This window comes from Dasypus novemcinctus, chromosome 2, assembly GCF_030445035.2.
Source record: "Dasypus novemcinctus isolate mDasNov1 chromosome 2, mDasNov1.1.hap2, whole genome shotgun sequence".
NCBI lineage: Eukaryota > Metazoa > Chordata > Mammalia > Cingulata > Dasypodidae > Dasypus > Dasypus novemcinctus.
The window spans coordinates 63,196,018-63,222,264 of NC_080674.1; the positions used below are offsets into that span (position 1 = coordinate 63,196,018).

General features: G+C 38.0%; 2 protein-coding genes across 10 annotated transcripts in view; one reads left to right on the forward strand and one right to left on the reverse strand.

Annotated features, from left to right (window-relative positions):
- KIF2A (kinesin family member 2A) overlaps positions 1 to 4,092 on the forward strand; it is an 85,355-nt gene extending 81,263 nt beyond the window's left edge. For all 9 annotated transcript variants that reach the window (XM_004448671.5, XM_004448674.5, XM_004448675.5 and 6 more), the window contains 2 exons: positions 288 to 423; positions 2,428 to 4,092. In XM_004448671.5, coding sequence (XP_004448728.1) covers positions 288 to 423; positions 2,428 to 2,513 — 222 coding nt within the window. In that variant the 3' untranslated portion in view covers positions 2,514 to 4,092. The remainder of the gene's footprint in view (positions 1 to 287; positions 424 to 2,427) is intronic.
- A 1,418-nt stretch (positions 4,093 to 5,510) lies between these two features.
- On the reverse strand, positions 5,511 to 20,335 carry DIMT1 (DIM1 rRNA methyltransferase and ribosome maturation factor). The gene is made up of 12 exons (XM_004448676.4): positions 20,042 to 20,335; positions 19,652 to 19,725; positions 17,983 to 18,069; positions 16,635 to 16,696; positions 16,458 to 16,551; positions 16,322 to 16,371; positions 10,869 to 10,992; positions 10,251 to 10,343; positions 9,387 to 9,451; positions 8,702 to 8,765; positions 7,511 to 7,617; positions 5,511 to 6,015 (listed from the first exon to the last, which is right to left on the reverse strand). Exons 1-12 carry the CDS (start codon positions 20,118 to 20,120, stop codon positions 5,973 to 5,975), a joined length of 942 nt encoding a protein of 313 aa, XP_004448733.1. The 5' UTR covers positions 20,121 to 20,335; the 3' UTR covers positions 5,511 to 5,972.
- Positions 20,336 to 26,247: the final 5,912 nt, after the last annotated feature.

The window sequence follows — 26,247 nt, forward strand, 5'->3', positions numbered from 1 at the left end:
TCATATTTATATGTTTGAGTCATTCCTGCTAAATTCTGTCCTCATAACCTCCACCCAAGGTAGAGTAAAAAAAAAAATGAAGTCATCTTGCTTGATCCATCATATATGTTTGTTTTCAAATTTAAGAAAATATTCCTTAATTTTTATTACCTATGAATAAAGATGTTTTATGTTAATATTTTAAAGAATACCATCTTAGGTATGTTTGATTATTTTTGACAAAATATGTAAATTGGTTTCTGTCTTACAGAGAAGTTTATTGGATTATTTAATTTTTGTCCTTTTAGGAATCTATTCGATGGTTAGAAGATGAAAAGTCTCTTCTAGAGATGACTGAAGAAGTAGATTATGATGTAGATTCATATGCTACACAGCTTGAAGCTATTCTTGAGCAAAAAATAGACATTTTAACTGAGCTGCGGGGTAATTTTCTTTACATTTTAGTGTTTGAAATCTGCTTGATATTTGTTACTTGTTTTTAGTGGGAAAGTTTCATATTGCAAGAGGGCTTTGGAAGTTGAAATTATAGGCATCATTTAGCATCTTCTTTCCAGAGGTATAAAGAAAACCAACCATTCTGTTTGCTTTAAAATAATGGAATATCATATCCCATTCTCTCTAGTCATCTTGTTTTTTCTTTTAGTCTTTTGCATAAAGACACCTTACGATTGAAGAAGCAAATGTGTTTTAACAGATTAGCAAGTTTTACATAACCATTCAAGTCTTTAGCTTGGTAGACTAATGCTTTTCAGAAAATCCAAGGGGAATGTTTCAGGAAACTTGCCCCTTTCTACTTTGCTAATGAAGGGAAGTAACTGAAATGGCCCTGAGGCAGCTCCTTGTTCCTGTCAATGCTTACCCACAAGCCAGGTCTTTTTTACTTTAATTCACGTCTGTGGGAGTTTCTCAGCACTGGCAACCTAATTGTCTCTGTTTGTATGCATATGGCATATGTGGTAAGGGCCCATTGTTGAACTGATTATTTGAAATCAAAGCCTGTAAAGTCAGCAGTGACCATTTCCCAAGTTCAAAATTGTACAGATGTAGGATATTTGTGTTCTTCATATTCAAGCCTTGACTTATTTTATTTTGATCATTTTTTCTAATGTGCCATAATTCATAATCAGCTTCTCTATTAAATTTACTCAGAAGAAGAAATAAAAATTTACTCAGAAGACAGATCATAATGCACTCAGTATTTTTTTCTCTGCAATTCAACTTAATTAACTTGCCTTAATTTCCTCAGGTTCCATGTTATATCACTTAAATTCATGGCATTGTGAAAAAAAATTACTATCCAGGTATTGCATTATTCACTCTCCAGAGAAATTTGGTAGAAAAAGATGTTTGAGACCTGATACTGGGTATTAGCAGACCCCAGATGCACAAATCCTCAAATCCCTTTCTAAATTTCAGAAAAGTTAACTTTTAAGCAGGATTATGCTTTTGAAGAATGAAAGGAAATTGAGCTTCCAACTTAATATGTTCCTTTCTTTCTGAAGGTTAATAGACCAGTGTTTTAATAACCTTGGCACTATTGACACTTTTTTTGCCAGGTAATTCTTGTGGGAAGCTGTCCTGTGCATTGTAAAATGCTTGTCATCATCCCTGGTCCTAACCCACTAGATGCCAACAGGCACCACCATAGGTGTGACAACGAAAAATGTTTCTAGACATTACCAGATATCCCCTGGAGTGCTAAATCAGCCCTAGTTGAGAACTACTGTTATAACCAGATTTTTCCATTTTCCACTGACTTTTGTTTGCCTCTGCCAGTTTATATTTCTTATTCTTACATGCCTATGAATGATAAATTATATTAGGATAGGATATGTAAGACCAGGAAATATCCCATAGTCCTCCCTTGCTATCCCCCTTCGCATTTCCTGATGAGGGGTGAAAATCTCTTTAAAAATTCAAATATCTTTTCAAATTTTATAACTTAAAAAGATAAAATGGGAATCAGGAGTGGGAATTTCCTAATATTGAGAGAAGAAATGTCTATTTTACAGGTTACTAAGACACACAGTTTTCCTTTTGGATATGACTACAATTTTGTACACATATACAGCTTGCCTACATTCTAAAAAGAATTGAAATTAATTAAAATTGAGCACTATATTTATGCTGTGTATATGTTACCATAATAAAAAATATATTTTTAAGAAAAAATTGAACACTGTAAAATTTGCTAAAAAGAAACTGGTTGAAAGATAATAGAAAAATAGCGATTTCTAGGAATCTATAATGGAACTGTTGATATTGTTGAGCATTGCATTTAGATCTGAGTTTACAGACAACAAAGATCAAAAGTTTACTATGAAATAAGAGAACCAACTTGCTAGGACCTATCAAGCTGTATACTGTATTGCATGTAATGCAGTACTTATTTCCTTGTTCTTTCTTTTCTCTCCCCCCCGCCCCAAGATAAAGTGAAATCTTTTCGTGCAGCTCTACAAGAAGAAGAACAGGCCAGCAAGCAAATCAACCCGAAGAGACCCCGGGCCCTTTAAATCGGCATTGCTGCTAAAGATTCCCAGAACCCCCACTACTATAATATAAAATGGTTCAGCTGTTGGGGCCATTTGAAAGTTCGAAATTTTAAGTGTCTGTGGAAAATGTCTTGTCCTTCACCTGAATGACATTTCAATTTTGTGAAACACTCCTTTGTCTTCAAAATGCTTCTAGTCCAACAGCATATCCAAGAATTGGGATCAGTGAAGCATTTTGTTTCATTTACCCAAATGGTGATTTACTTTTGGAGATCCTTGCCAATTTTACTTTCTATATGATGAAGTAAGATTGTGAACTTGATCCAGAGGTGCGTAGTAGGGGGGAGCCACAGCATTTTCTTTTAACTCGGTTCAATTTTCGTAGCAAGACTGAACAATTTTAAATTCTTTGCGTGCATGCATACCTCATCGGTGATTGTACATATCTTGCCCACTCCTAGAGACAGCTGTGCTCACCTCTTCTTGCTTTGTGCCTTGAATAAAGGCTACTGACCCTAAATTTCTGAAGCACAGCCAAGATAAATTACACTCCTTATCATTGTAAATTACCTTTATTGTGTGTACATTTTTACTGTATTTGAGACAATTTTTGTGTGTGACTAGTTAATTTTGCAGAATGTGCCATATCATTGAACGGAACTAAAGTCTGTGACAGTGGACATAGCTGCTGGACCATTCCATCTTATATATAAAGAAATCTGGAATTATGATTTTCAAACCATATGACGTGGTTATAATTTTCTTAGCATTTCTTTGTAAAGAACTAAAATATAAACTAGTTGGTGTATAATAAAAAGTAATGAAATTCTGAGAAGAGTTTTATCTTAGGATAATACAAATACATGCAGTGTGTGTTCCAGTGTGGTATTAACAAGACTAATAGTGAAATTTGATTATTACCAATACCATTACTTAAGTTGAAGCATCCATTATCACCCAAAAAAATGTCTTTTAGTGTACTATTAAAGGAAATTGGCTTCTTATGCATGAATATTTTACCTGTACATTTAAAGTCCACAGGAAGAATTGCTTAAGCTAAGTGTAGAGTACATAACTCCCTAGCAAAAAATAAAAAGTTGATTTTGCCTTAAAAGGCAGATCTAACCCAAGCTCCATCAGGTACCTAATATGTGATGTTTCACCATTACTAGGTGAGAATCGCCAAATTCTCACTAGTAGATTGTTGGAGGATATTCTACTTTCTGAAAGGCAGCACTTACTTTTACAGATTGCTACTCCAAGGAAGAAAACTGGCCACTGTTTATGTAAATATTTTGTTAAGGATTTATATACCTCTCTAGGATTTTTCCCTCAGTTCCATGATAAAGTCCAGGGGGTATATTAACAACAACAAAATCTCCCAAGAATATCTTACTTCACTTTACTCTAGGGAACTAGCTCATTCATATGAGCCAAGGGGAAGCTAGGTGTGTCATATAAGCTCGATTTTCTACTATATTGTTCATAGAACTCAGAGGGCAGTTGTGGAAAATCCTAACACCATGGTGAAAAGCTCCTTTGTAAACATGAAATCTAAAACAAATGTAGATTTTTCACAATAAATGACTTTTAGAGGTAATTAATTTTGGTACAATCACATTTGTTTTGGAAGGAACTGAGGTTTTCTTGCAGCTGTTAAAATATGTCCTGTTTGTGTTTATTTCAAAGAGAAGAGGAAGACTGAGAACTTTACTACTGACCTTGCAGAGGCTGTTAAAAGTTTGTGAGACCAACCAAACTTCAAAGGGCAATAAAGAGATGTGAACATGCTCATTTTAAAGCACAACAGATTATAATTTGATATTTGCATTAGATAGGTTTTATCTTTAGTTCTCCTTATAGGCAAATATGCTACAACTGGCTTCATTACAATCTTGGAAGTAATATAATCCAGTCCTCTAGGGAAAACTAAAAGCGAGAAAAGGGACTAAAACTCAAAAGGGGTACAGAGAATTGCCTAGGAAAGCTGAATTAAATCTTGCTATTTAATCTTGAATTAAAATCTTGCTATTTGGGGTTATAAGGATAGAGTATAAGTAAACTTTGTAAAATAATTAGTTTTGTGAGATTTTTAAAAATCAGCACTCTAAGTATATTTAATATTCATATAACAAGTGGCTAAATGCAGCTATTAAAGAGTAACTTTAGATTTTTGTTCTGGATTACACATTCTTTAGCTCTCAGACTTGAAAGCTGATATCCCTGTTAATAAGAACAAGAATTATTTTAATTATGTGTAAATGTGTAATATATGACTGTGAAGCCAGATTTTTAAAAATCTGTTTAGGTAACTTATCTTCCCTTCTAGATTTACTCAGTATACCTTTTCTAAGTTTATTTGGAAGCTCTCCTATTAAATTCAGTCTAAAGAAAGCCAAATCTTAATAAAGATATTTTTATTATCAGTTTTCTTATATAAATAATCAACTACTTTAACTATTAACAGACATTTACAGCACTTAGTGTTATGTAGCTAATGATTTAAACAGTAACTAGTAAGACTTGTTTATGACATCATTGAAATTCTCAACTTGATAGTTTTAAAATAGCTTAAAACTATGCATCAGGTATCTGGAAAAAAAAATACTGGAAATTTTAAATCTCCAGAAGTTATATGAATATTGGGAGCCTGTAGTTATAGGACAATGACTGTTTTCAGAAATTTTTTTTAATGTTAGAGGGCAAAGACCTTAATATCCAGTAAAATAGCTAAAACCAATGTTTATTTACAAAACCATTTGAAAGTTTGTTAAGACTTATGATTGTCTCACCAAGAAAAACCATACTTAAAACAATTGCATTCTAGCTGAGCTTCCTCATTTTACAGGTAGTCAGTCATGCCCAGAAGTAATTATACCTGGCACCACTTGGTGGCAGTAGCAGACTCAGGCTAACAGAAACCTGATGTAGTCTGTGATGCTGCAGATTAGCTAAAGAGGAATTAATGGTAGATACAGTATAGGATAAAAAGGAAAAGAATGAGATAAGCAAAGAAAATATTTTAGAAGCAGTTTTATTGTACATGTGAATAAGAAATGGTATTGAGAAGACATGACTAATTGAGCATGTTTTAACTTTTTTACTACTAAGGGACAGAGCTGAAAGCCTAAAAAGATCATCACAGTAATATATAACATAGAACATAAGAGAGTAACATCTTTGTAGAATAAATTGTTGTAAGTTTTGAGTGTAAAGTTGTGCGTGTCTGCGGCTCTTGAACTTGAAGATTATTATGTATGGATTGGGTCCTGCCCTGTGTTACATATTAAAAACAAAAAAGCCCTGGGTACTTAGAACTGACTTACTACCATAAAAATTCAGAATAGTAAATGGTGAGAGTATAACACTATTAAAGAGTAGTTAACAAATATTGTCTCAGTGGTACAAAGCAGTCCATCTTCTCAAATTTATTGAAAATACATAATTTGTTTCTTTTCTTGACCTTGAAAAATTATTTTCCTAAGAAAAATGGATACCTTCAGTATTAAATCCATGTAGCAATCTGAAAAAAAAAATAGTACTGAAAGGCTAATATGTAGCACATAACAGTGAATTCTAAAACATGAACAGATCAGCAAATCTATGAAGCCCATCCATACCTAATACATTATGGAAAACCTCAAGCTAAACTTACAAGATATATATTGATTAAAAGTACCTCATTTCAATGCCTCTTTTGCTACATCTTAAGATACAATAAATTTCCCAGGCTCTTTATTTTATATACATTGATACTCATTCCACTTCAACATGGTAACCAGATAGAAAGCTGCTGAGAATTAGAGGCAGAAGTCAGGAATGGCTGAGCTAGCATGCTCATTCTTGTCTTTGTGGATACCTACGTACTTATCAGAGTCTAGTTAACTACATGCTCAACCTTGTTGAAATTTGATGAGAATAAAGGAAAGTAAGAATAAATATTTTCTATTTGGATCTGAGATTATTTTCAGGCTGACCCTTAGGAACAGGTCCAGATGGGTTATAATGCCTGAAAAAGGAAGGTAGGTACTTATGAATAATGTTCAACTCCTTGGTTTAACATCTAATATCGGTAGTACTGCTAACCTGGTAATAAAATAGAATATATTCCATTTGTCTTAGTTATATAGAACTGTGTTTCCAACTTAGAAGACAAACCAGTGGCTTTTGTAACAGTCTACTCTTATTTTTTATTCATCTGCTAGAATATGGAAGCTTTGAAAGTATACTAAGTAGGCAAGAACTTCTTTGGAATAAATGGTTTATTAGTTAGGAACTTAAGTTGTTTATGACTGAAATAACGAGCACAGGTGAATAATTACCTGAGTGATTCAACCCTTACTCTGCTTTCATAAGACTTAAAGGAAAAAAAATTTTGGTATAAATTTCCCAGATAATTATCACATAAATCCTAGGTGTGTAGAACTCGCCTCAGACTATAAAACAACTATATTAAAATGGATAACCAAGTATGATCATAATTGACCTTATTTCATGCTTTAGATCTACAATTTTTTTTAAAGGAGGTACCAGGGATTGAACTCCAGGACCTTGTACATGGGAAGCAGGAGCTCAAACCACTGAGCTACACCCTGATCCCCTAGATCTGTTTAACAATAGCTACTCCCTAATCAAAAATGTATTTGATCCAGTTACAGCTAAGGAAATTGTCATTATCATTCTTCTGTCTTACAGGTGACTTCTGAACTGTGACAAACTATTAAGACTAAAAGGGCTGGGTGGGGGAGGCAGGTGGGGAAGAGAACACAACACATACTAAAACAGGTGATATTCTGGCTCTGACTGTTCTTTAACTATTGCTCTTAAAGAAAAAGTTTATTCTGCTGCAGCTAACTAGCCTCCATCTACTACACCAAATACTATTCCATACCATGGAAGTGCTATGCAATACCTCTCCCAGGTAGCACCTTACACCGCTTAAAAGCCTTTAAAATCTCTAGTCTGAGATGTCACAGTAAAGAAACAAAAGACTTAGGGGGGAAAAAAAATGTAATTACCTAATGAAGTCATCTATGTCCATGGAACGGGCCCGTTTGTCACTAAATCCTGTGCTGGTTAGGATATGCTGTACTTTATCTGCTATGCTGAAATCTTCTGGTATTATCTATCAATATAAGATTCAGAATAAATGAACAACATATCTTTAATGAAGTCACTTGACTCTTTTTTTTTAGATCAGTTTAAGTCATAAAATAGTCACCTTTAAGTTACCTATTACTGATAATTTAGAAAGCTGAGAAGAGTTGGTTTTTTATCACATATCAAATAGGATCTTAAATAAGCTAGTCATGTATATTGCCCCTTGTCATCTTTAAAATTTGAAACAGTTCATTTCAGGCATCGCAAAATTGCTCATAACAAAGCAAATGAAAGCTGTAAAGTAATCAAATTATTCCTTTCAAAATAACTCACATTTTCTTGCCACAATTTTCACCTTACTGGCTAATTTTGTTAAGAGAAATGGTCTCTATAACACTAGGAAATATTAAGTATTTTATACTTAAATCACATCTTTATGCAAAGATTTTCTTAATCCAGTTTAATATTTTACTACTTAGGTAGACTAAAAGAGAAGATGGAGAAGGCAACGTGGCATATCCTACCATATAGGATCTAAGTCAAAATTCACAAAGGAAATTGCCTATATTTGTCTACTCAATTGAAGGTGCTAAAAGTTAGCAAATACATACTCTTGTTTAAAGAAAGTTGCACAGATAATGGAAAGAGGTATGAGAGTCCCAAAAAGACACTGGTTTTTCAGTCTATTCTAATTACTTCCATTTCTAGATACTTAAAAACTTCAAAAATGATAACTTTAAACTTGTAATTGTTATGTAACCAACAAGAATGGATGGTCCCAATTCAGAGGATACCAAATGGGGGGATACACAATTACGGTAAGTCCTGCACAAACTACACCTGCCTAAAGCTTTGAGGAAATTATGACTAAGCTGAACCTTGTTATGGCTGAAAACAATCTGTCAGTAATTAAAGAGCTTAGGGTTGTTCAGCTGTGTTGCACAGATATACAGCGTCACTGAGCTGTCAGAATTCTAATTGAAATTGTTCATTTCATACTGTATGCTGTCTTACGTTTAAGTAATGTGCAAATAAAGGAATCTCATAGTGATAGATCAAAAAGAATGAAGATAGCAGGACCTTTTAAAAGACAAACATTTTCTACTTACAATGTTATGGACTGAACAGTGAATTCTGTAGTTTTTTTCTAGCAACTGTTGCACTGCGCTTGATCTATAGTATAAAGAAGTGTTATCACTGTTACTATTCCAAAATCAGAAAATAAAATTTCCCTTCAGTTTAGTGTAAGATTATTTGCTCCATATTGTCATATTAAGAATTTTTAAAAGGTATTTGATATTTAAATTTATAAAATAATCACAAACTATATTTCAAAAGTAAAGTTATAATAAGAATCTCTTAAAGTTTTAGAGTTTTAGACTCTCCACAAAACCCAAACCCTTTAAAAGTATGGATCTCACTTCTCTTTTGCCCTTGGACCCCAAATTGATGTATTACATTTTTTAAGTTAATATAATGGCATGAATCCTTTGCAAGCATGGAAGTGGTTCATAATCACCCCCATTTTACCAAGGATAAACTTAATTTGTGTCGTCAGATTTTCTGGAATTTTTCCTGTTTTGCCAATAAACCTAAAATGACTCAATTCCAGGAATGTCCTTCGTTAAATTATCCTGTTTCCCAAAGTATAAAGTTAGTTGAAAAGGTGAAGTGTGTCTGGAAATGAATAAGCTTTATGCTTTAGGATAGCTGTGCAGGAAAATGACCAAAGGTTAGCACTTAGCATCTAGAGCACAAGTCCTTCATACATTATAAAATGAGTAAAGCACTTACTTAAATGCAGCAGATAGTGTCTTGTTTTTCCTAACAAAAGTGATCCTTACTAGGCCATCCCACTCCTGAAACAGAAGATGGGTATTTTCTTATAAAATATCAAGCTTCTTGTCTATACCTGCTATGTATTATTTTTGTCTTTTTATATATAATACTGGAGGGAACCTACTGGAACAATGAAAATGTTCTACATCTTGATCTGGCTGGGACACACATGAAAAAGCAAGATGTATACTTAAAATTTTTGTACTTCTTGTGCACCTCCCTGAATATATTTTATCATAAGTTTTTAAATATATAAATTGTTCCAAATCTAAACAAAGAACAATCTATTTATTTAAACCTAAGTATCATACTCAAAATTAACAGGACTCAACAGAGGAGATAAAACTTGTGCAACTCACACCTCCTTGAAAGAGTTGACAAATCACTCCATTTACCACCAGTTCTTGACTGTACAATATTTTTAGCCAACATGATTGTAATAAGATTTTACAAGTATCTGATCTTTTGCTTTTGAAATGACAAAAATAAGAATTTTGATTTAAAAGTTACCCACATTACTCTTAACTATTTTCATTTTCTCTTATTTCCCAAGTCCTATCCAAATAGATAAGTTTTCCAGAGCTATACTCTCCAGTGAAATAGAGCTGCCCTCTATAATAATTTTGCCCTCTGTAAACATTTTCCAAGCTCCTTTGCTGTCTTTACAACTATCTTGCTTCAAATTATCCCACCTACTCCACCAGAGGGATGTTATCAAAATTAACATTTTCCTATTTTTGAACATTTTGAACCACTCAATTTTTGTTCTGCTGCTATATACATAAGCATCTTTCAGCCTAGACATTTTTTAAGCCTCACCTGAAAATTGATAGGTGGTGGTGGATTCTTAGGTTCTATCCTTACAACACTGGATTCCACCTTTGGTGGTGGTTTGAAGTTATTCTTTCCAACCTGTTAATCAAAAAATGTTTTAAGTAGTCCTCTCAGAAACAAATTTAAGTTAGTAATCAAAGGTGTTCCCACAGAAGCCATAGGCAGATGCTCAGGGTAATTTAAGCTAGATTATTCCAATAAAAATCACTTACTTTCAAAGATCTGCTTAATCAAAACAAGTTAATAAACAAGAGACAATCATTATGTAATTTTAAAACAGTTTAATCCATGGGGACATTTGGAAATTTTCATGTACATGATTAAGTATAATCACTGCAAAATTTGAGGGAAATTCATGAAAATAATCACAAAATTTGTATTGGATTAAATTCTAGGTTCATTTTGTTTTACGTAATTTTAGGAGTTGGCAGTATTACGTATGAATACTGTAATATTTTTAAGAAATAGATATTTCACAATAAGAAGTCAACTGGAGTGAGTCTTGTTTTCATTTGTTGCACTCTGCTTTGATATGTATTTATAAAGCCAAAAAGGAAATAAAATCACAACTGATTACTCAGCAAAAAAAAAAAAGTCACTCACTTTCATTAGATGGTCCACTCGTGCTAACAACTGTGTATTAATAGAAAGTCTGCAGTATAACTTATCTCCAGGCTTTGCAATCAGTCGGAGAGCAAATTCTCTTTGAAACATAAGTATAGCACATCTGAGGAGAAAGCAGAAGGGAATAAGTAAAATAAATTTATTTTAACTTCAAAAAATTTTTCTCAGGAGGTAACTAGAGCTAAGCAATATCAGTGGTTAACGATTAGTTCACCTGGTTAGAATGTAGGTGAATATTTTCAGCCCTAGCTTTATGAGCAAAAAGTGAGCCTGTTACTTGGTTTTTGTTTTATAATGGCTATACCCTTAACTCCAAGTAAGCCAGCTTGCAATAAAAGCCTTCAGTGATCAGATTTATTTAAACCTAGGTATTTAAACCAAACAAACTGACTCAGTAGCAGAACTCTATTTATTTCTGATTTTATTTGCATCTTCACTTTTTTTTTTCTTTGTTAGTCTAGCTAGGGGTTTGTCAATTTTACTGATCTTAAAGAACCAGCTTTTGGTTTTGTTGATTTTCTCCATTTTGTTGTTGTTGTTCTCAATTTTACTTATTTCTGCTCTAATCTTTATTACTTCTGCTTGCTTTGGGAATGGTTTGCTGATCTTTTTTCTAGTTTCTCCAGTTGTTCAGTTAGACCTTTGAGTTGAGCTCTTCTTTTTTAATTTAGGCATTTAGGGTTATAAATTTCCCTCTCAAGACTGCCTTCACTGTATCCCATAAGTTTTGATATGTTATCTTTCATTTGTCTCAATATATTTATTGACTTCACTTATAATTTCTACTTTGACCCACTGATTTAGGAGTGTGTTGTTCAGCCTCCACACATTTGCAAATTTACCTCTTTCTTGTCTTTTATTACCAGTTTCATTCCATTATGATCTGAGAAGGTGCTTTGTATAATTTCAAATATTTATTGAGAGCTGGACTGTGCCCTAACATGTGGTCTATCCTAGAGAAAGATCCATGGGCACTTGAGAAGAATGTACAGCCTGATGAGTTTGGGTGTAATGTTCTGTGTATGTATGCAAGGTCTAGCTTATTTACCACATTGTTCAAGCTGTTTCCTTGTTGATCTTCTGTCTAGTTGTTCTATATAATGATATGAGTGGTGTGTTGAAATCTCCAACTATTATTGTAGAGAGAGGTATTTCTCCCTTTAGTTTTGCCAGTTTGACTCAGGTATTTTGGGGCACCCTGGTTAGAAGCATAGATATTTATAACTGTTATACCTTCCTGGTGGACTGTTCCTTTTATTAATACATAATGTTTTTTTCTGTCTCATAATTTTTTGCATTTCATGTTTGTTTTGTCCAATATTACTATAGCTATCCCTGCTGGTTTTCAGTTACTATTGCATGGAGTATCTTTTTCCAACCTTTCACTTTTAGCTGGTTTGTATCCCTGGGTCTAAGGTATCTTGTAGGCAGCATATACATGGCTGTTTTTTTATCCATTCTGTCAGCCTGTATCTTTTGATTGGAAGTTTAATCCATTCACATTCAGTGATATTACTGAAAATGCATTATTTACTTCCACCATTTTATTCCTTGGTTTTCATATGTCATACCTTATTTTCATCTATCTTGTTACTCTTTTGGTTATCCTTTCTGCTATTCTTTCTTCTATACTCTCCTCCAAGCCTTTCTCCCCTGTCTTTTTCTTTCAGGTTCTAAGGCTTCCTTTAATAATTCCTGCAGAGGTGGATTCTTTTTTACAAACTCTCCTAGCTTCTGTTTGTATGTGAATATTTTCAACTTACCTTATTTGAAGGACAATTTTGCTGGATAAAGAATTCTCAGCTGGCAGTTCTTTCAGTATCCTCATTTTATCATACCACTGTCTTCTTACCTTCATGTTTTCTGATGAGAAACCCACAGTAAGTCTTACTGGGCATCCCTTGTAAGTGACAGTTTGCTTCTCCCTTGCTGCTGTCTGGATTTTCTCTTTTATCTTTGTTATTTGGCATTCTGAGTACTATGAGTCTTGGAGTAGGTCTATTCACACTTATTCTGATTGGGGCATGCTTTGTTTCTTGGACATGTAAGTTCATTTCTTTCATGAGAGTTGGGAAGTTTTCAGCTATTTTCTCAAGTACTCATTTTCCCTTTTTCCCTTCTCTTCTCCTTCTGGAAATCCCATGACTTGTACATTGTCGCATTTCATATTATCATTCAACTCCCTGAGCCCCTAATCAATTTTTTCCATTCTTTTCGCTGTTATTGTCTCTCTTCAATTTCAGCTATTGTCTTCAGGATCACTTTTTCTTTTCTCTATCATTTCGAGTCTGCATTGTATGCCTCTAATGTATTCTTTAAGATTTTATTTATCTCCCCCTCCCTGCCCCATTCTCCCCGTTGTCTGCTCTCTGTGTCCATTCACTCTGTATTCTTCTGTGTCTGCTTATATTCTCATTCGGCAGCTCCAGAAACCGATCCTGGGCCCTTCCAGAGTGAGAGAGAGGCGATCACCCTCTTGTGCCGCCTCATCTCCCTGTTCTGCTATGACTTATTTTCTCTCCTCTGTGTCTCTTGTTGCATCATCTTGCTGTGCCAGCTCTCTGCATCAGCTGGCACTCCTGCGCTGGGCCACTTCCCTGCACAGGGCGGCATTCCCATGCAGGGCAGTACTCCTGCTCAGGGCCATATTCCCACATGGGCCAACACTCTGCATGGGCCAGTTTGCTCTTACCAGGAGGCCCTGGGCATCAAACCCTGGACCTCCTATATGATAGACAGGAGCCCAATTGGTTGAGTCACATCCATTTCCCTCTAATGTGTTTTTGATCTCATCTATCGTATCTTTCATTACCATGAACTGTTTTTTTTTAAGTGTTTATTTTTATTTTTTTCTCTCTTTCTCCCCTTCCCCTCTCCCCCACCACAGCTGTCTGTTCTTTGTCCATTCGCTGTGTGTTCTTCTGTGTCCACTTCTATTCCTGTGAGTAGCACCGGGAATGTGTGTCTCTTTTTTGTTGCGTCATCTTGCAGCGTCAGCTCTCCATGCAGCCTCCACTCCTGGACAGGCTGCGCTTTTTTCACGCTGGGCAGCTTTCCTTATGGGGCACACTCCTTGCACTTGGGGCTCCCCTATGCAGGGGACACCCCCGCGTGCCACAGCACTCCTTGCACACATCAGCACTGCATGTGGGCCATCTCCACATGGGTGAAGGAGAGACCCTGGGTTTGAACCATGAACCTCCCAGGTGGTAGGCAGACAGCCTATCCATTGAGCCAAGTCAGTTTCCCAAACTCTGTTACTTTTTTATTCAGATTTTCAAATTCTTTGTGCTCATTTAGTGTCTTCTTGATGTACTTTATCTCTTCAGCTGCATTGTCTCTCAACCCATTATTTGATTTTGGGAATTTGTATGCATCTTGTTGATTTGTTGTCTCAAATCCTATGTCTCTTCTGGGGCTTTGATATATTCTTTTTCTTGGGCCTTGTCTTCCAGTTTCTTAGTATGGCTGCTGTCTAGGCATCTGATTAGGGTGCTGAGTTTACTCAGATGCTCGATTTTTCTACCTTGAGGTTTTAGTGGCAAGAGGCTATGTCTACTGCTGTTCTTTCATTCTTGGTTAATTTTTTTCTGGGTCTTTAGGATTGTTCCTATTAGTTGCTCAAATCTAGGCCCTGTACAAAATAATGAGTTGCAGACCCTCTTCCTTGGACCTTGGGGAAGGAGGCTATAAAGGCCAGAAACCTCTCATTTAAAATTTATTTATTTTCTCACATGCATTTCCTTGGTCTGCCAGCAGATGGCACTGTTTGGAAGTCCTCTCAGTTCAGTGCCTGGTTGGGGTGTGTTTGCTGCAAATCGAAACAGGTCAATGTGATAGAGGATCCTTCTTGGAGGCTAAGAGCCTCATAGTTCAAGCTTTCTCAGAGGCAGTTCTCTAGCCTTTGCTGGCAGCACGCTCCCTTTTCCCAGGTAGAAGAAAATTCCCCTCCCCTCTGAGTCCTCAAAAACCAGTCCCAGTCAATAGAGAGGGAGATTCAAAGGATTAGATCTCTTTAGTCCCGTGCAGGCTCCCGAAGTAAACAATGGTGCAGCCCCACTCAGCCTGGAAGGGCTCATGGGACACAACAGACCAATTTTGTGGATCAAAAGCTAAGTCAGCTTTAATCTGTATTCTTCTCTCTCCCCTTTCCTGGGGAGGTGGGTCCCTGGGGCCCCCTTTGTCTGTAGCTGCCAGCCCCAAGGCCTGAGAATTCAAAAGAGTCTATAGAGCAGAGGAGGTTGCCAGCAATAGCAGCCACAGCTCTACCTCAGAGTTTTGCCATCATGATACTTTTCCTGTGCCCCTCTCTCTTCTGCGCAATGTCCAGCCTTCCCCTGGTATCCTAAACATAAGGAGATTTTTTTCCAGGCCATTTCTGCCTGTCCTCTAGCTATTTTTCTGGGAGAGAAGAGAGTCCCATATCTTTCTAGTCCACTATCTTCCCATTAGTCAGAACACTATTCATGGGGCAGCAAACACCTTTATAAGAAGAGCTGAGACTGGAAGGGCAGTTGTGACATTCAATGTTCCCCAGTAACAGGGGATATTGCACTTTCTTATTCAGTAGGCAATAGACTTTTTGGAGGTTCTTGAATAAGAAGAACATCTTCAAAGCTTGGTTTCAGCTTTCAAACTTTTTTGACAATATGCCACCATTAAGAAATACATTTGAATTATAAAAGAAAATAACAACAACAACAACAACAAAAATACATTTGAGGGAGTGGACATAGCTCAAGCAGTTGAGCATCCACTTCCCATATGGAGGGCCTGGGTTCAGTTCCCAGTGCCTCCTGAAAAACAGAAACAAATAACAAGCAAAAACAAAATGAAAAAAACATTCAGGGAATCCAATGTGGGTCAATGGTTGAGTAACAGCTTCCCACATAGGAAATCCCAGGTTTAATCCCCAGCCCCCCGTACCTCAAAAGGAAAAAAAAATACCCACTAAGGGTTTTTGACTTGCCGTTTGAAAAACCAGTAGTGTAGACTATACTAAAGACCAGTTAAAAGGCCACTGCAATTGTCTAGTCATAAAGTAATAAAAAGTCTGACAATGACAACAGAATTAAAAAATAAGGAAAGTCTGTCTGGCTTCAAGAAGGACCACTTACACAACACCTCCCAAAAAAACTCTGTCAATTAAAAGACAGATGGATGGAAGGCAGGACAGAAGGAGAAGGAAGGAAGAAGAAAGGAAGGAGAAGGAGAAGGAAGGGACACAGAAAGAGAGGGAACAAAAGAAGGAAGGGAAGGAGGAAGGCAGCAGGCAGGCAGGCAGACCTCCAGACAGATCAATATTTTCTATAAAATTAATTCTCCAGTAGTCTGTGAATTGAACTTACTTCCTTCATTGGCTGTCTGTGTTCATGGTCTAATATGTCAATCTTTCTAAATTTTGGCAGTAATTTTGATCTTTTGTCACATACCTGAAAAAAGGTCGGTGCAGCAACAGCTTGAAGACAAAAGGAGAAGAGATCTATAAGAGAATTAAATAGTTATTTCCAGGAAAGACACACCAAAAAAACCCCACTAAGTATGATGTCTGACAATTTGAGGACATACCTGATAAGGCAAATTTGCCACACAAGCATCAAAAAACGGCAAATCTGATTTCAACACATCACCCACCATTACCTGAAGTTTGCTGGCCAGAGGCCTGGCAAGAAGAAATGAAAAAATTATAAAAGAATATTGTTTCAAGAGATTTAAATGCACTTCAATTCAATTAAGTACACTCACGTGCCCTGAACTCTTTTGTGAAGTTCAGCTACTAGCCTTGGGTCAAGTTCACAGGCAACAACCTGGAAAAAAAAATTCTCTTTAGGTAATTATTCCAATACTAACTTTTACATGATTTATATTTCTTTTCCCAATCTTTCAAACTGGAAACAAAAACACCACCCAGAAAAGTAGAAAATCAAATTATGTAAGAATTCTACCCAAATAATCAACAGAATTATCCTGTTAATATGGTCCCATGCTTTGCAATTGAACAGATGGATGTAAAACCACTATAGTATGTCTGTGTAATCAGTGTTCTTAGAAGTATACAAAACAAATGTGAACTGTTATTAGAATGAATGTATTACTCCTCTCATTTTCAAAGATGTAGGTACTACTCAAGTAAACAAATAGGGATCTCAAAGCTGAAATTGTAATTTTATTGCAATATCAGCTAAGGCTTCAATTACTTCCAGGAGTACCCTGTCTACAGATTAGATACATGTGCTGCTTAGTCTGTTTTCTTACTGGATCTATTTTCTACCTTTCTCTGCCGGGTGATGTAGTACAGCTCTCTTGCCCTTGACTTCTAGTTAGGACTGCCCAATTAAAGGCACTAGCAAAATATTATAGGGTGCAAGAACAGAGTGTGGATATTTGTTTCCAAATGTTTATCTCATACCTTGCAGAAGTTCAAGCAGAGGTTGCATTCCACTTGAGTGGCCACTCTTCAATGGCTCCCATTCTTACTGGGCTCCAGTAACATAGTTCCCTCCCCTTGCCCTTTCAGACCTCTGGATGGTACCTGCTTCCCACAGTTGCTAGTGGCTGGGTGGTGTTCCCTTAACTTCATTCCCATAGTTCTGAAAATAGTCTCTTCCATTAAGCTTTCTTCAGATAAGCCCTTTAAAGTGTGCTGCCTGCTTCCTCCAGGGGACACAAGAATAACTCCATTTAGTTGGAAGCTGGGTCAGCTATGAGGCAAAGAAGGTACCAGTAGTGGTCAGAGAGACCAGCTCTGCAGGTCTCCTCCTATGTAGCTTCCAAAAACGCCACCTCCTCCCTTTGTTCCTCAAGCCTAGAGGTGATAGCAACTCTTTGCAATTATTATTTTTGGGTTGCCTTAGTGTTTCCATTTTGTTCTTGAACAACCACATAACCAATTCCCTATATTAAATTATCTGTGTTGAAACATCTAATGTAGTTTGTTTTCTTGATTGATATATACTACATATTTTCTAAGATGAAATGTCTGTCAAGAGTTACTATTAAAATAATAGCGATTAAATAAAATACATTTATATTTGTAGGCCAACTGAGCTTGCTAACATACTTATGATACCAAAACACTACATTTCCACTTTACCTTTTTCGACTTTTCTAACAACTTTACAGTCATGTTGCCAGTTCCAGGGCCAACTTCCAGGACCACATCAGTTGGTCTTAAGGCAGCCTAAAAGCAAGCACAACCACCTTAACCTCTTCTGGCATACCTGAACATCTTTGTTCATAATTATTAACTTAATACTTCTCACATTTAGGAGTCAGAAAAGCAGGCATAGCAATTCTTTCTGGGGCTGGCATTCTGCATTTTACCTTGGAAATGACTCCAAAAGTATTTTGTTACCAACTCTATTCACATCACACAAGTTCAAACAGGAAAGGACTATACATGATTACCTTACTTGAGACTCATAAAATGTTGGGCGAAGAATTCTCAATTTTTTTTTCCTCGGTTTTATTTACGTCCACAAATATTTCCAAAAAATCACAAAATACTCAAATGGAGAACACAGAAGTCTGGGTGCCTACTCTGTTTTGCCTCGTGGCAAACTACTTCTATTTACAGTTCCCTTCGCTGTGGCCACTCTGCTTCTGCGGTGAGCTGTGAAGCCCACCCTGAGGACACTGAACAAGATACATACAAAACACAGAAAAGCAACCCAAAACTGCCAACAAAAGGAAGGGAAAGTACAAAAGGAAACCAGTAGGTGGGGCTTCAAAGACAGTGTGCTGGTCTGGGGCCATCCTAAATAAATTGTAGCTGAGCAGCTGAGGGCTTCAGGTTTTGGATTTCTTAAAAGGGAAGAATCTCAGAGCTTCTTCACCTTGGGATGGGGGGTGGGGGAGTGTTTAGCCAAACCTAATAAGAAGACACCTTCAGAGAGTCTTCAAGCAGAGTACAAAGTACTTCACTCTCTTCTTTGGAAAAATGGATGATGAGAGAGACGATGAAGGTTTAAGTGAACCCAGGTAGGCACTGTGGTCTGCCAAAAAAACCTCAAACAGACGGGAGGGAAGAATCCCAATTTTTAACCCAGGGGATGTAGCAGTACCCAGAAATTGTACACTAAACTGGGTGTGTATGTGTGCACTGAGCTGCAATATTCTGGGTCCACAGCTTTCACCAGATGTTCAAAGAAATCAATAAGACTAAAAGATTAAAAAGCTAGGCCAATCCTCATTTTGCAAATTATTTTAGGTCAGGATGAAATCCTTTAACTTTTTGGAGGTCCAGGATGCTTCCCAATTAATGCAAATTTCATAACCATAAAAGTAATTTTCACCACCTGTATTTCACCTCCTAGCAAAAAATTATCCATGACAAGAGAACATCAATAATGCATAGAGAAGGCATACTCCAAATAATTTTATGTGGCACTGGAGTGAACCGTTAAGCTTTTCAAGGGAACTGACTTCTGAATGTGTGATTAGACAAACTTTTTGGGTCTGTAACAAACAGAAACTGACAGTAATACTAGAAAAAGTAGTTGGGATAGAATAACATGGAATTGAACGAATACAAAGGTCCACCTCTGAAGTGGACAATTCACAGAAATACAGAATTTGGAGCTGGGAAAAACCCAAACCCACAGAATGAAGCATATGCAGAAGGCAGCAAATGAATCATAGGCAATTAAAATATTTATAGAGCATCTATTTTGTGCCAGGAATCCTCTCTGTGCTTAATCAAGTACCCCCCAGAACAAAACCAATCACCCAACAATTTTCTCCCTTTCCTCTTCCACACCCACCTTATCGATAATGCTGTTAACAATGAGAGGATTTTTCAAAATGTGCTGCCCAATTCCCGTGTTAAACATGAGTCCTGGAAGAAAACAATGAAACAGTCTTAATTTCCCAACCAGGATTAGACCGTGCCGGGGAAGAAAGCAGGGTGAGATGCGGGATTACAGCGCGAACGAGAGCTACCAAACGTCAAGGCTAGCTTCCGGACTGACAAACTGCTTTAAGTCCATCCCTTTCGCTGGAAAGGAGGTCAGAGGCGGCGCGCAGGGTCCGGCCGGGGCTCCGCGAACCCCCGACTTCCGCGCCCGTAGGATCGCGGGTGCCAACCCGCCTCGTGGCCCCGGCTCAGGCCCGCGGGCGACCTGACAGTCCCCCAGCCTCTCCCGGCTCCGCACCTCCGGAGCTTTTCAGCTCCCGGCGCTGCTCCTGCCGCGCGCGGCGCCGTTCTTTCGTCCCCGACTTGACCTTCGGCATTTCTACATGGAGGGTGGTCCACAAGCCCGGGAAGTCCGAGGGTCGCTACCCTAATCGCTGTACCGCCCGGATTTGCCCGACACCGCCCTCGGCCACGCTGGGGAGCGGCGAGGGAGCGGCGAGGGCCCGGGCCCGCCCCCCGGCTCTCCCAGCTTCCCCCGCTCCACCCCAGGCAAGAGAGCGAGCCTCGGAGGCCAGTGTCCGCCGGGAGTTGTAGTCAGAAGCTGGAGGAAAGCGTACACTCAAGCGCCTACAAATCCCAGAAGACACCGCGCTACTGAGTCGGGCAGTTTGGATTGGCCTTCGCCTTACCCAACCCGAGCTAGTTAAGGAAGGAGGCGTTGCTAGGACGCTCCTGTCGTTGCCGGGAAGGTTTAGGTTTCTATAACGCGATTAAGACCGCGAATACTTTATCCGGCCAAGTTTGGGGAACCCTGAAATCCAAAGAAAGGTTCGCTACTTTCTGTCACGTGCCTCGCTCCTGTTTCCCCGCAGATTGTAGGATGGGAAGCATAGGATCTTAGGATGAAAATGAGTTTCTCCGCTTCTAGTGTTCCACTGGTGCTCCTGGGTGCATCACTTCCTTTTGTGCCTCATCATTCATTCCCTGAAATTTTATTGAGTTCCAGAAGTGTATTGGAGCTGGGGATTCAAAGTTAAATAAGAAACTTTCCTCTTCAAAGTTTATACCGTTGAGAGGGAGAAAGTGCAAAGCACTGTAAACGTGTTGTTAGGTGTTGGGTATTGTGACAGGGCAATATCCCCGACTGTAAGCTATGTGGGCACATGTTCCACGTCTGTTTTTCCTGCCAATGGAATAGCTCTGTTTTTTTATTTTTCTGTGTACCTAATGCCTTGAAGAAACAGTTCCTTCCTGTCATTACTAAAGGTGACTCTTGTCACCAGTGCCGTTGTGGGAATTCCCAAACCTTGTTCTTATTCCCTCCTTTCTTTGCTGTAATTCTGACTCTGAGGAAAACTCATGTGCCCTAGTAGTTTCTTCAACTACTTATTATTTTTTTAAAGATTTATTTATTTATTTCTCTCCGCCTCGCCCCCCACCCCGGTTATCTGTTCTCTGTGTCTCTTTGCTGCGTCTTCTTTGTCCACTTCTGTTGTTGTCAGCGGCACCGGGAATCTGTGTTTCTTTTTGTTGCATCATCTTGCTGCATCAGCTCTCTGTGTGTGCGGCGCCATTCCTGGGCAGGCTGCACTTTCTTTCGCGCTGGGTGGCTCACCTTACAGGGCACACTCCCTGCGCATGGGGCTCCCCTACGCCGGGGGTTGCCCCTGCATCGCAGGGTACTCCTTGCGTGCATCAGTACTGTGCGTGGGTCAGCTCCACACAGGTCAGGAGGCCGGGGTTTTGAATCGTGGACCTCCCATGTGGTAGACGGACGCTCTAACCACTGGGCTAGGTCCACCACCCTCTTCAACTACTTATTGCATTAATTTATTCCACAATTCTGGAGAATCTACAGTGTGCCAGGCACTTTGTCAACTGTTAGGAATAAAAAGATGAACCTAACGCAGTCCCTGCTTTCTCTGCCAGAAGGCTGGGTTTTGTCATTTTATTTTGTTTTGTTTTGTTTTGTTTGGGGAGGGGGTGTTTGTTTTCTTTTTTTTCTCGTTTTCTGCTCCTGCTCCTTGTCTGCTCCTGCTCCTTGTCTGTTTGTTTCTTCTTAGGAGGCACTGGGAACCAAACCAGGACCACCCAAGTGGAGGCAGACACCTAACTTCCTGAGCCACATCCACTCTCCTTGCTCTGCTTTTAAAGAACCTCCTATCTAGAAAGGGAGACATGCAAATAATTGCAGTAATACTATTTGCAGAGCAAATATGTGCCAGTTACTTTAGACACATTGTCTCATTTAATCCTTTCAAACAGTTCTCAGAGATAGGTCTTATTTATTACAGATAAATAAAATGAAAGGCAAAAATGTTCAATCCTTGCTCAAGATCACACATTACATGACAGCTGTGTCCTGAACCTAGTGGGTAAGTGTCCGTATTTCAAAGACTGCTGTGTCCCATGAGCCGTTCCAGGCTGGGTGGAGTTGAGCCATTGTTTGCCTTGGGAGCTGGCAGGAGACTAAAGAGATCTGACCCTCTCAAACACCCTCCTTACTGACTGGAACTGGTGGTTGAGGAACAGAGGGGAGTGGAATTATTTCCTACTCAGGAAAAGGGAGGGGGCTGCCTGCAAAAGGAAGAGAACAGCTTCTGAGAAAGTTTGATTTGTGAGGCTCTGAATAATGCTGAGGCAGGGTCCTCTGTTACATTTTTCCTTTTGGTGTTACAGCAAACACATTCCATCTGAGATGAGAGGTCTGCCAAAGAGCGCCACCTTATGGCAGACCAAGGAAGTATCTGCAAGGAAAATGAAAGTAACTAAATGGAGATTTCTTTGGGCCTCTGCAGACTCCCTCCCCAGGACTCTGGGAAGCTGGTCTGAAACCCATTATTGGGTTCATGGACCAGATTTGAGAAACTAAACAGGGACAATAATAAAGAGTTAGGACGTGTTAAACCAAGAATCAAGGAACAGCAGTAACACATAGCCTCCTGCAACTAAATCCCTATGCAAAGGAGAGAAAGTCAGCATCACAGTAAACCCACCATCATAATCAGATGCCTAGATATCAGGAAAAATTTCAAGCCACTAAGAAAAAGGAAGATGTGGCTAAAGCAAATGAACATTTTAAAGCCCCGATTGAGGCACAGGATTTGAGACAACTAAATAATGAGGTTCGTACAAATCTCCTAAATCAGATTGATTTGTTGAATGGAAATATGGTTAAAGAGATAACAGGGGCCAGCAGAAAGAAGAATTTGAAAACCTAAATAGAAAAATAACAAAGCTTATGTGAATGAAAGATATAATAGGTAAGATTAAAAAACATTAGATTGAGCAAATTATTAAACCTCTTATGAATCAACTGACTTATTGCAAATCTAAGATATTAATATTGCCTACTTAGAGAATTTTTGGGTGCTTCCAGTGAGGTAACTATCACTAAGAATGCATCTAATTTCAGATACACTATGGAGTAAATTGACTTTTATAGGTTACCCTGGGAACTGAATCACCATTTTTGGTGATTATTTCTGAAAAATAAAACTGTGAGAAAAAAGCAAAACATTAGAGACATACAACAGAGGACTCAAAATCATAGAAGAAAGAATGCATGATGTAGAAGACAGAACAGCTGATACTGAAGAGAGAGAGAAACAGAGAAAAGAATGGGGGTAAAAACTGAGCAGGGGGAAACGGACTTGGCCCAGTGGTTAGGGCATCTGTCTACCACATGGGAGGTCCGCGGTTCAAACCCAGGGCCTCCTTGACCCATGTGGAGCTGGCCATGCGCAGTGCCGATGCACGCAAGGAGTGCCCTGCCAACGCAGGGGTGTCCCCCGCATAGGGGAGCCCCACGCGCAAGGAGTGAGCTCCATAAGGAGATCCGCCCAGTGCGAAAGAAAGTGCAGCCTGCCCAGGAATGGCGCCGCCCACACTTCCCGTGCCGCTGATGACAACAGAAGCGGACAGAGAAACTAGATGCAGCAAGTAGACACAGAGAACAGACAACCGGGGGAAGGGGAAGATTTAAATAAATAAATCTTTAAAAAAAAAAAAAAAACTGAGCAGGGGCTCAGGGAGTTGAATGAAGCACAACAAATGTGTCATAAGAGTTCCAGAAGGAGAAGAGAAGGAAAAGGGGATAGAAAGAGTATTTGAGGAAATAATGCTGGAAAATTTCCCAATTCTCATGAAAGAAATGAATTTACATGTCCAAGAAATTATTTATCAGAATAAATCTGAATAGACCTACTTCAAGATACATACTACTCAGAATGTCAAACATCAAAGATAAAGAGAAAATTCTGAAAGCAGCAAGGGAGAAGAAAGCTATCACATGCAAGAATGCCCAGTAAGACTTAGTGCATATTTCTCATCACAAATCATAGAGGTGAGAAGAGGTGGTATGATATAATTAGGATACTGAAAGAGAAAAATGGCCAGCTCAGAATTCTTTATCCAGCAAAATTGTTCTTCAAATATGAAGGTGACTTTAAAGCATTCACAAATAAACATAAACTAAGAGAGGTAGTAAAAAGGAATCTGCCATTGCAGGAAACACAAAGGGAGCCCCAAGACCTGAAAGGAAATGTCAGGAAAGAGAGGGTTGGAAGAGAGTATAGAAGGGGAGATTATCAGGAATGATAACCAAAAAGGTAAAATGACAGATGAAAATAAGATACAATATATGAAAGTCAAAGAATAAAATGTTGGAAGTAAACAGTGCATTTACAGCAATATTATTGAATGTGAATGGATTGAATCCCCCAAACAAAAATGTAGGCTGACAGAATGAATAAAAAACATGAGCCATCATATGCTATCTACAAGAGATTCATCTTAGATACAGGGATACATATCTGCTGAAACTGAAAGGTTGAAAAAAGATCCTCCACATAAACAGTATCCAAAAAATAGCAGGGGTAGCTATATTAATATTGGCCAAGACAGACTTTAAATGCAATAAAGTTATGAGATGCTGACTGCAATTATATTTGAATAAATGGGATAATCTACAGAAAGGAATAACAATCACAGATATCTGAGCACCTTAACAGGGTGCCCCAAAATACATGAGGCAAGCGCTAGCAAAACTCAAGGAAGAAATAGACATCTGTACAATATTGGAGACTACAACACATCACTCACATCAATAGATAGAACAAGAAAGAAGATCAACAAGGAAACAGAGAACTTGAACAATATGATAACTGAAGTGCCCAAGGATCTTTCTCCAGGATAGACCACATGTTGGGTCACAAAGCAGGTCTCAATAAGTATAAAAAGATTGAAATTATACAACCTACCTTCTCAGGTAATAATGGAATAAAGCAGGAAATCAGTAACAGACAGGACAGGGGGAAATTGGCAAATGTGTGGAGGTTAAACAGCTCACTCTTAAACAATCAGTGGGTCAAAGAAGAAATTGTAAGAGAAATAAGTAGATAACTTGAAATGAGTGAAAATGAAAAGACAACTTATCAAAACTTATAGGATACAGAGAAGACAGTATTGAGAGGGAAATTTACAGCAATAAATGGCTACATTTAAAAAGACAAGCTAAACCAAAGACCTACCTGAATATCTGAAGGAACTAGAAAAAGAACAGCAAACCAATCCCAAAGAAAGCAAAAGGAGAGAAATAATAAAGTTTAGAGGAGAAATAAATGAAATTGAGAATAACAAAAAAAAAATAGGTAAAATCAACAAAACCAAAACCTGGTAATTTGAGGAGATCAGTTAAATAGTTAAAATCTAGCTAGACTAACAAGAGGAAAAGAGAAGATGAAAAAAAATAAAAGCAGAAATGAAAGGGGGGATATTGCAAATGAACCCACAGAAATAAAAAGGATCATAAGAGGATATTATGAGAATCTGTATGCCAACAAATTAGACAACCTAGATGAAATGGACAAATTCTTAGAAACACACGAGCCAACTACATTGACTCTACATAAAGTATAAGATCTCAACAGACCAAGTAAAGAGATTGAAACATTCATCAAAAATCTTTCAACAAAGAAAAGTCCAGGACCAGATGTTTTCACAGGTGACTTCTACCAATCATTCTAAGAAGAATTAATACCAAGTCTGTTCAAACTTTACCAAAAAACTGAACAGGAGGGATCACGACCTAACACATTATAGGAGGCCAATGTCACCCTAATACCAAAGTCAGGTAAAGATACTACAAGAAAAGAAAATTAGGGAAACAGGTATGGCTCGGGCAATTGAGGTCCCATTTACCATATGGAGGACCTGGGTTCTATCCCTGGGACTTCCTGGTAAAAAAAAAAGAAAAAAGGCTTCCCAGACCTGTGTGATGAGACACAGGTCCCTGCACAAAGAAGCGATGCACCAAAAAACGATGATGCAACCAGATAAAAAAATATATATATAAAATTACATACTTATTTCTCTCATGAATATAAATTCAAAAATTCTTAACAAAATATTGGCAAATCAAATCCAATACCACGTAAAAAGAATTACACACCACAATCAAGTAGGATTTTTCCTAGGAAATGCAAGGCTGGTTCAATATAAGAA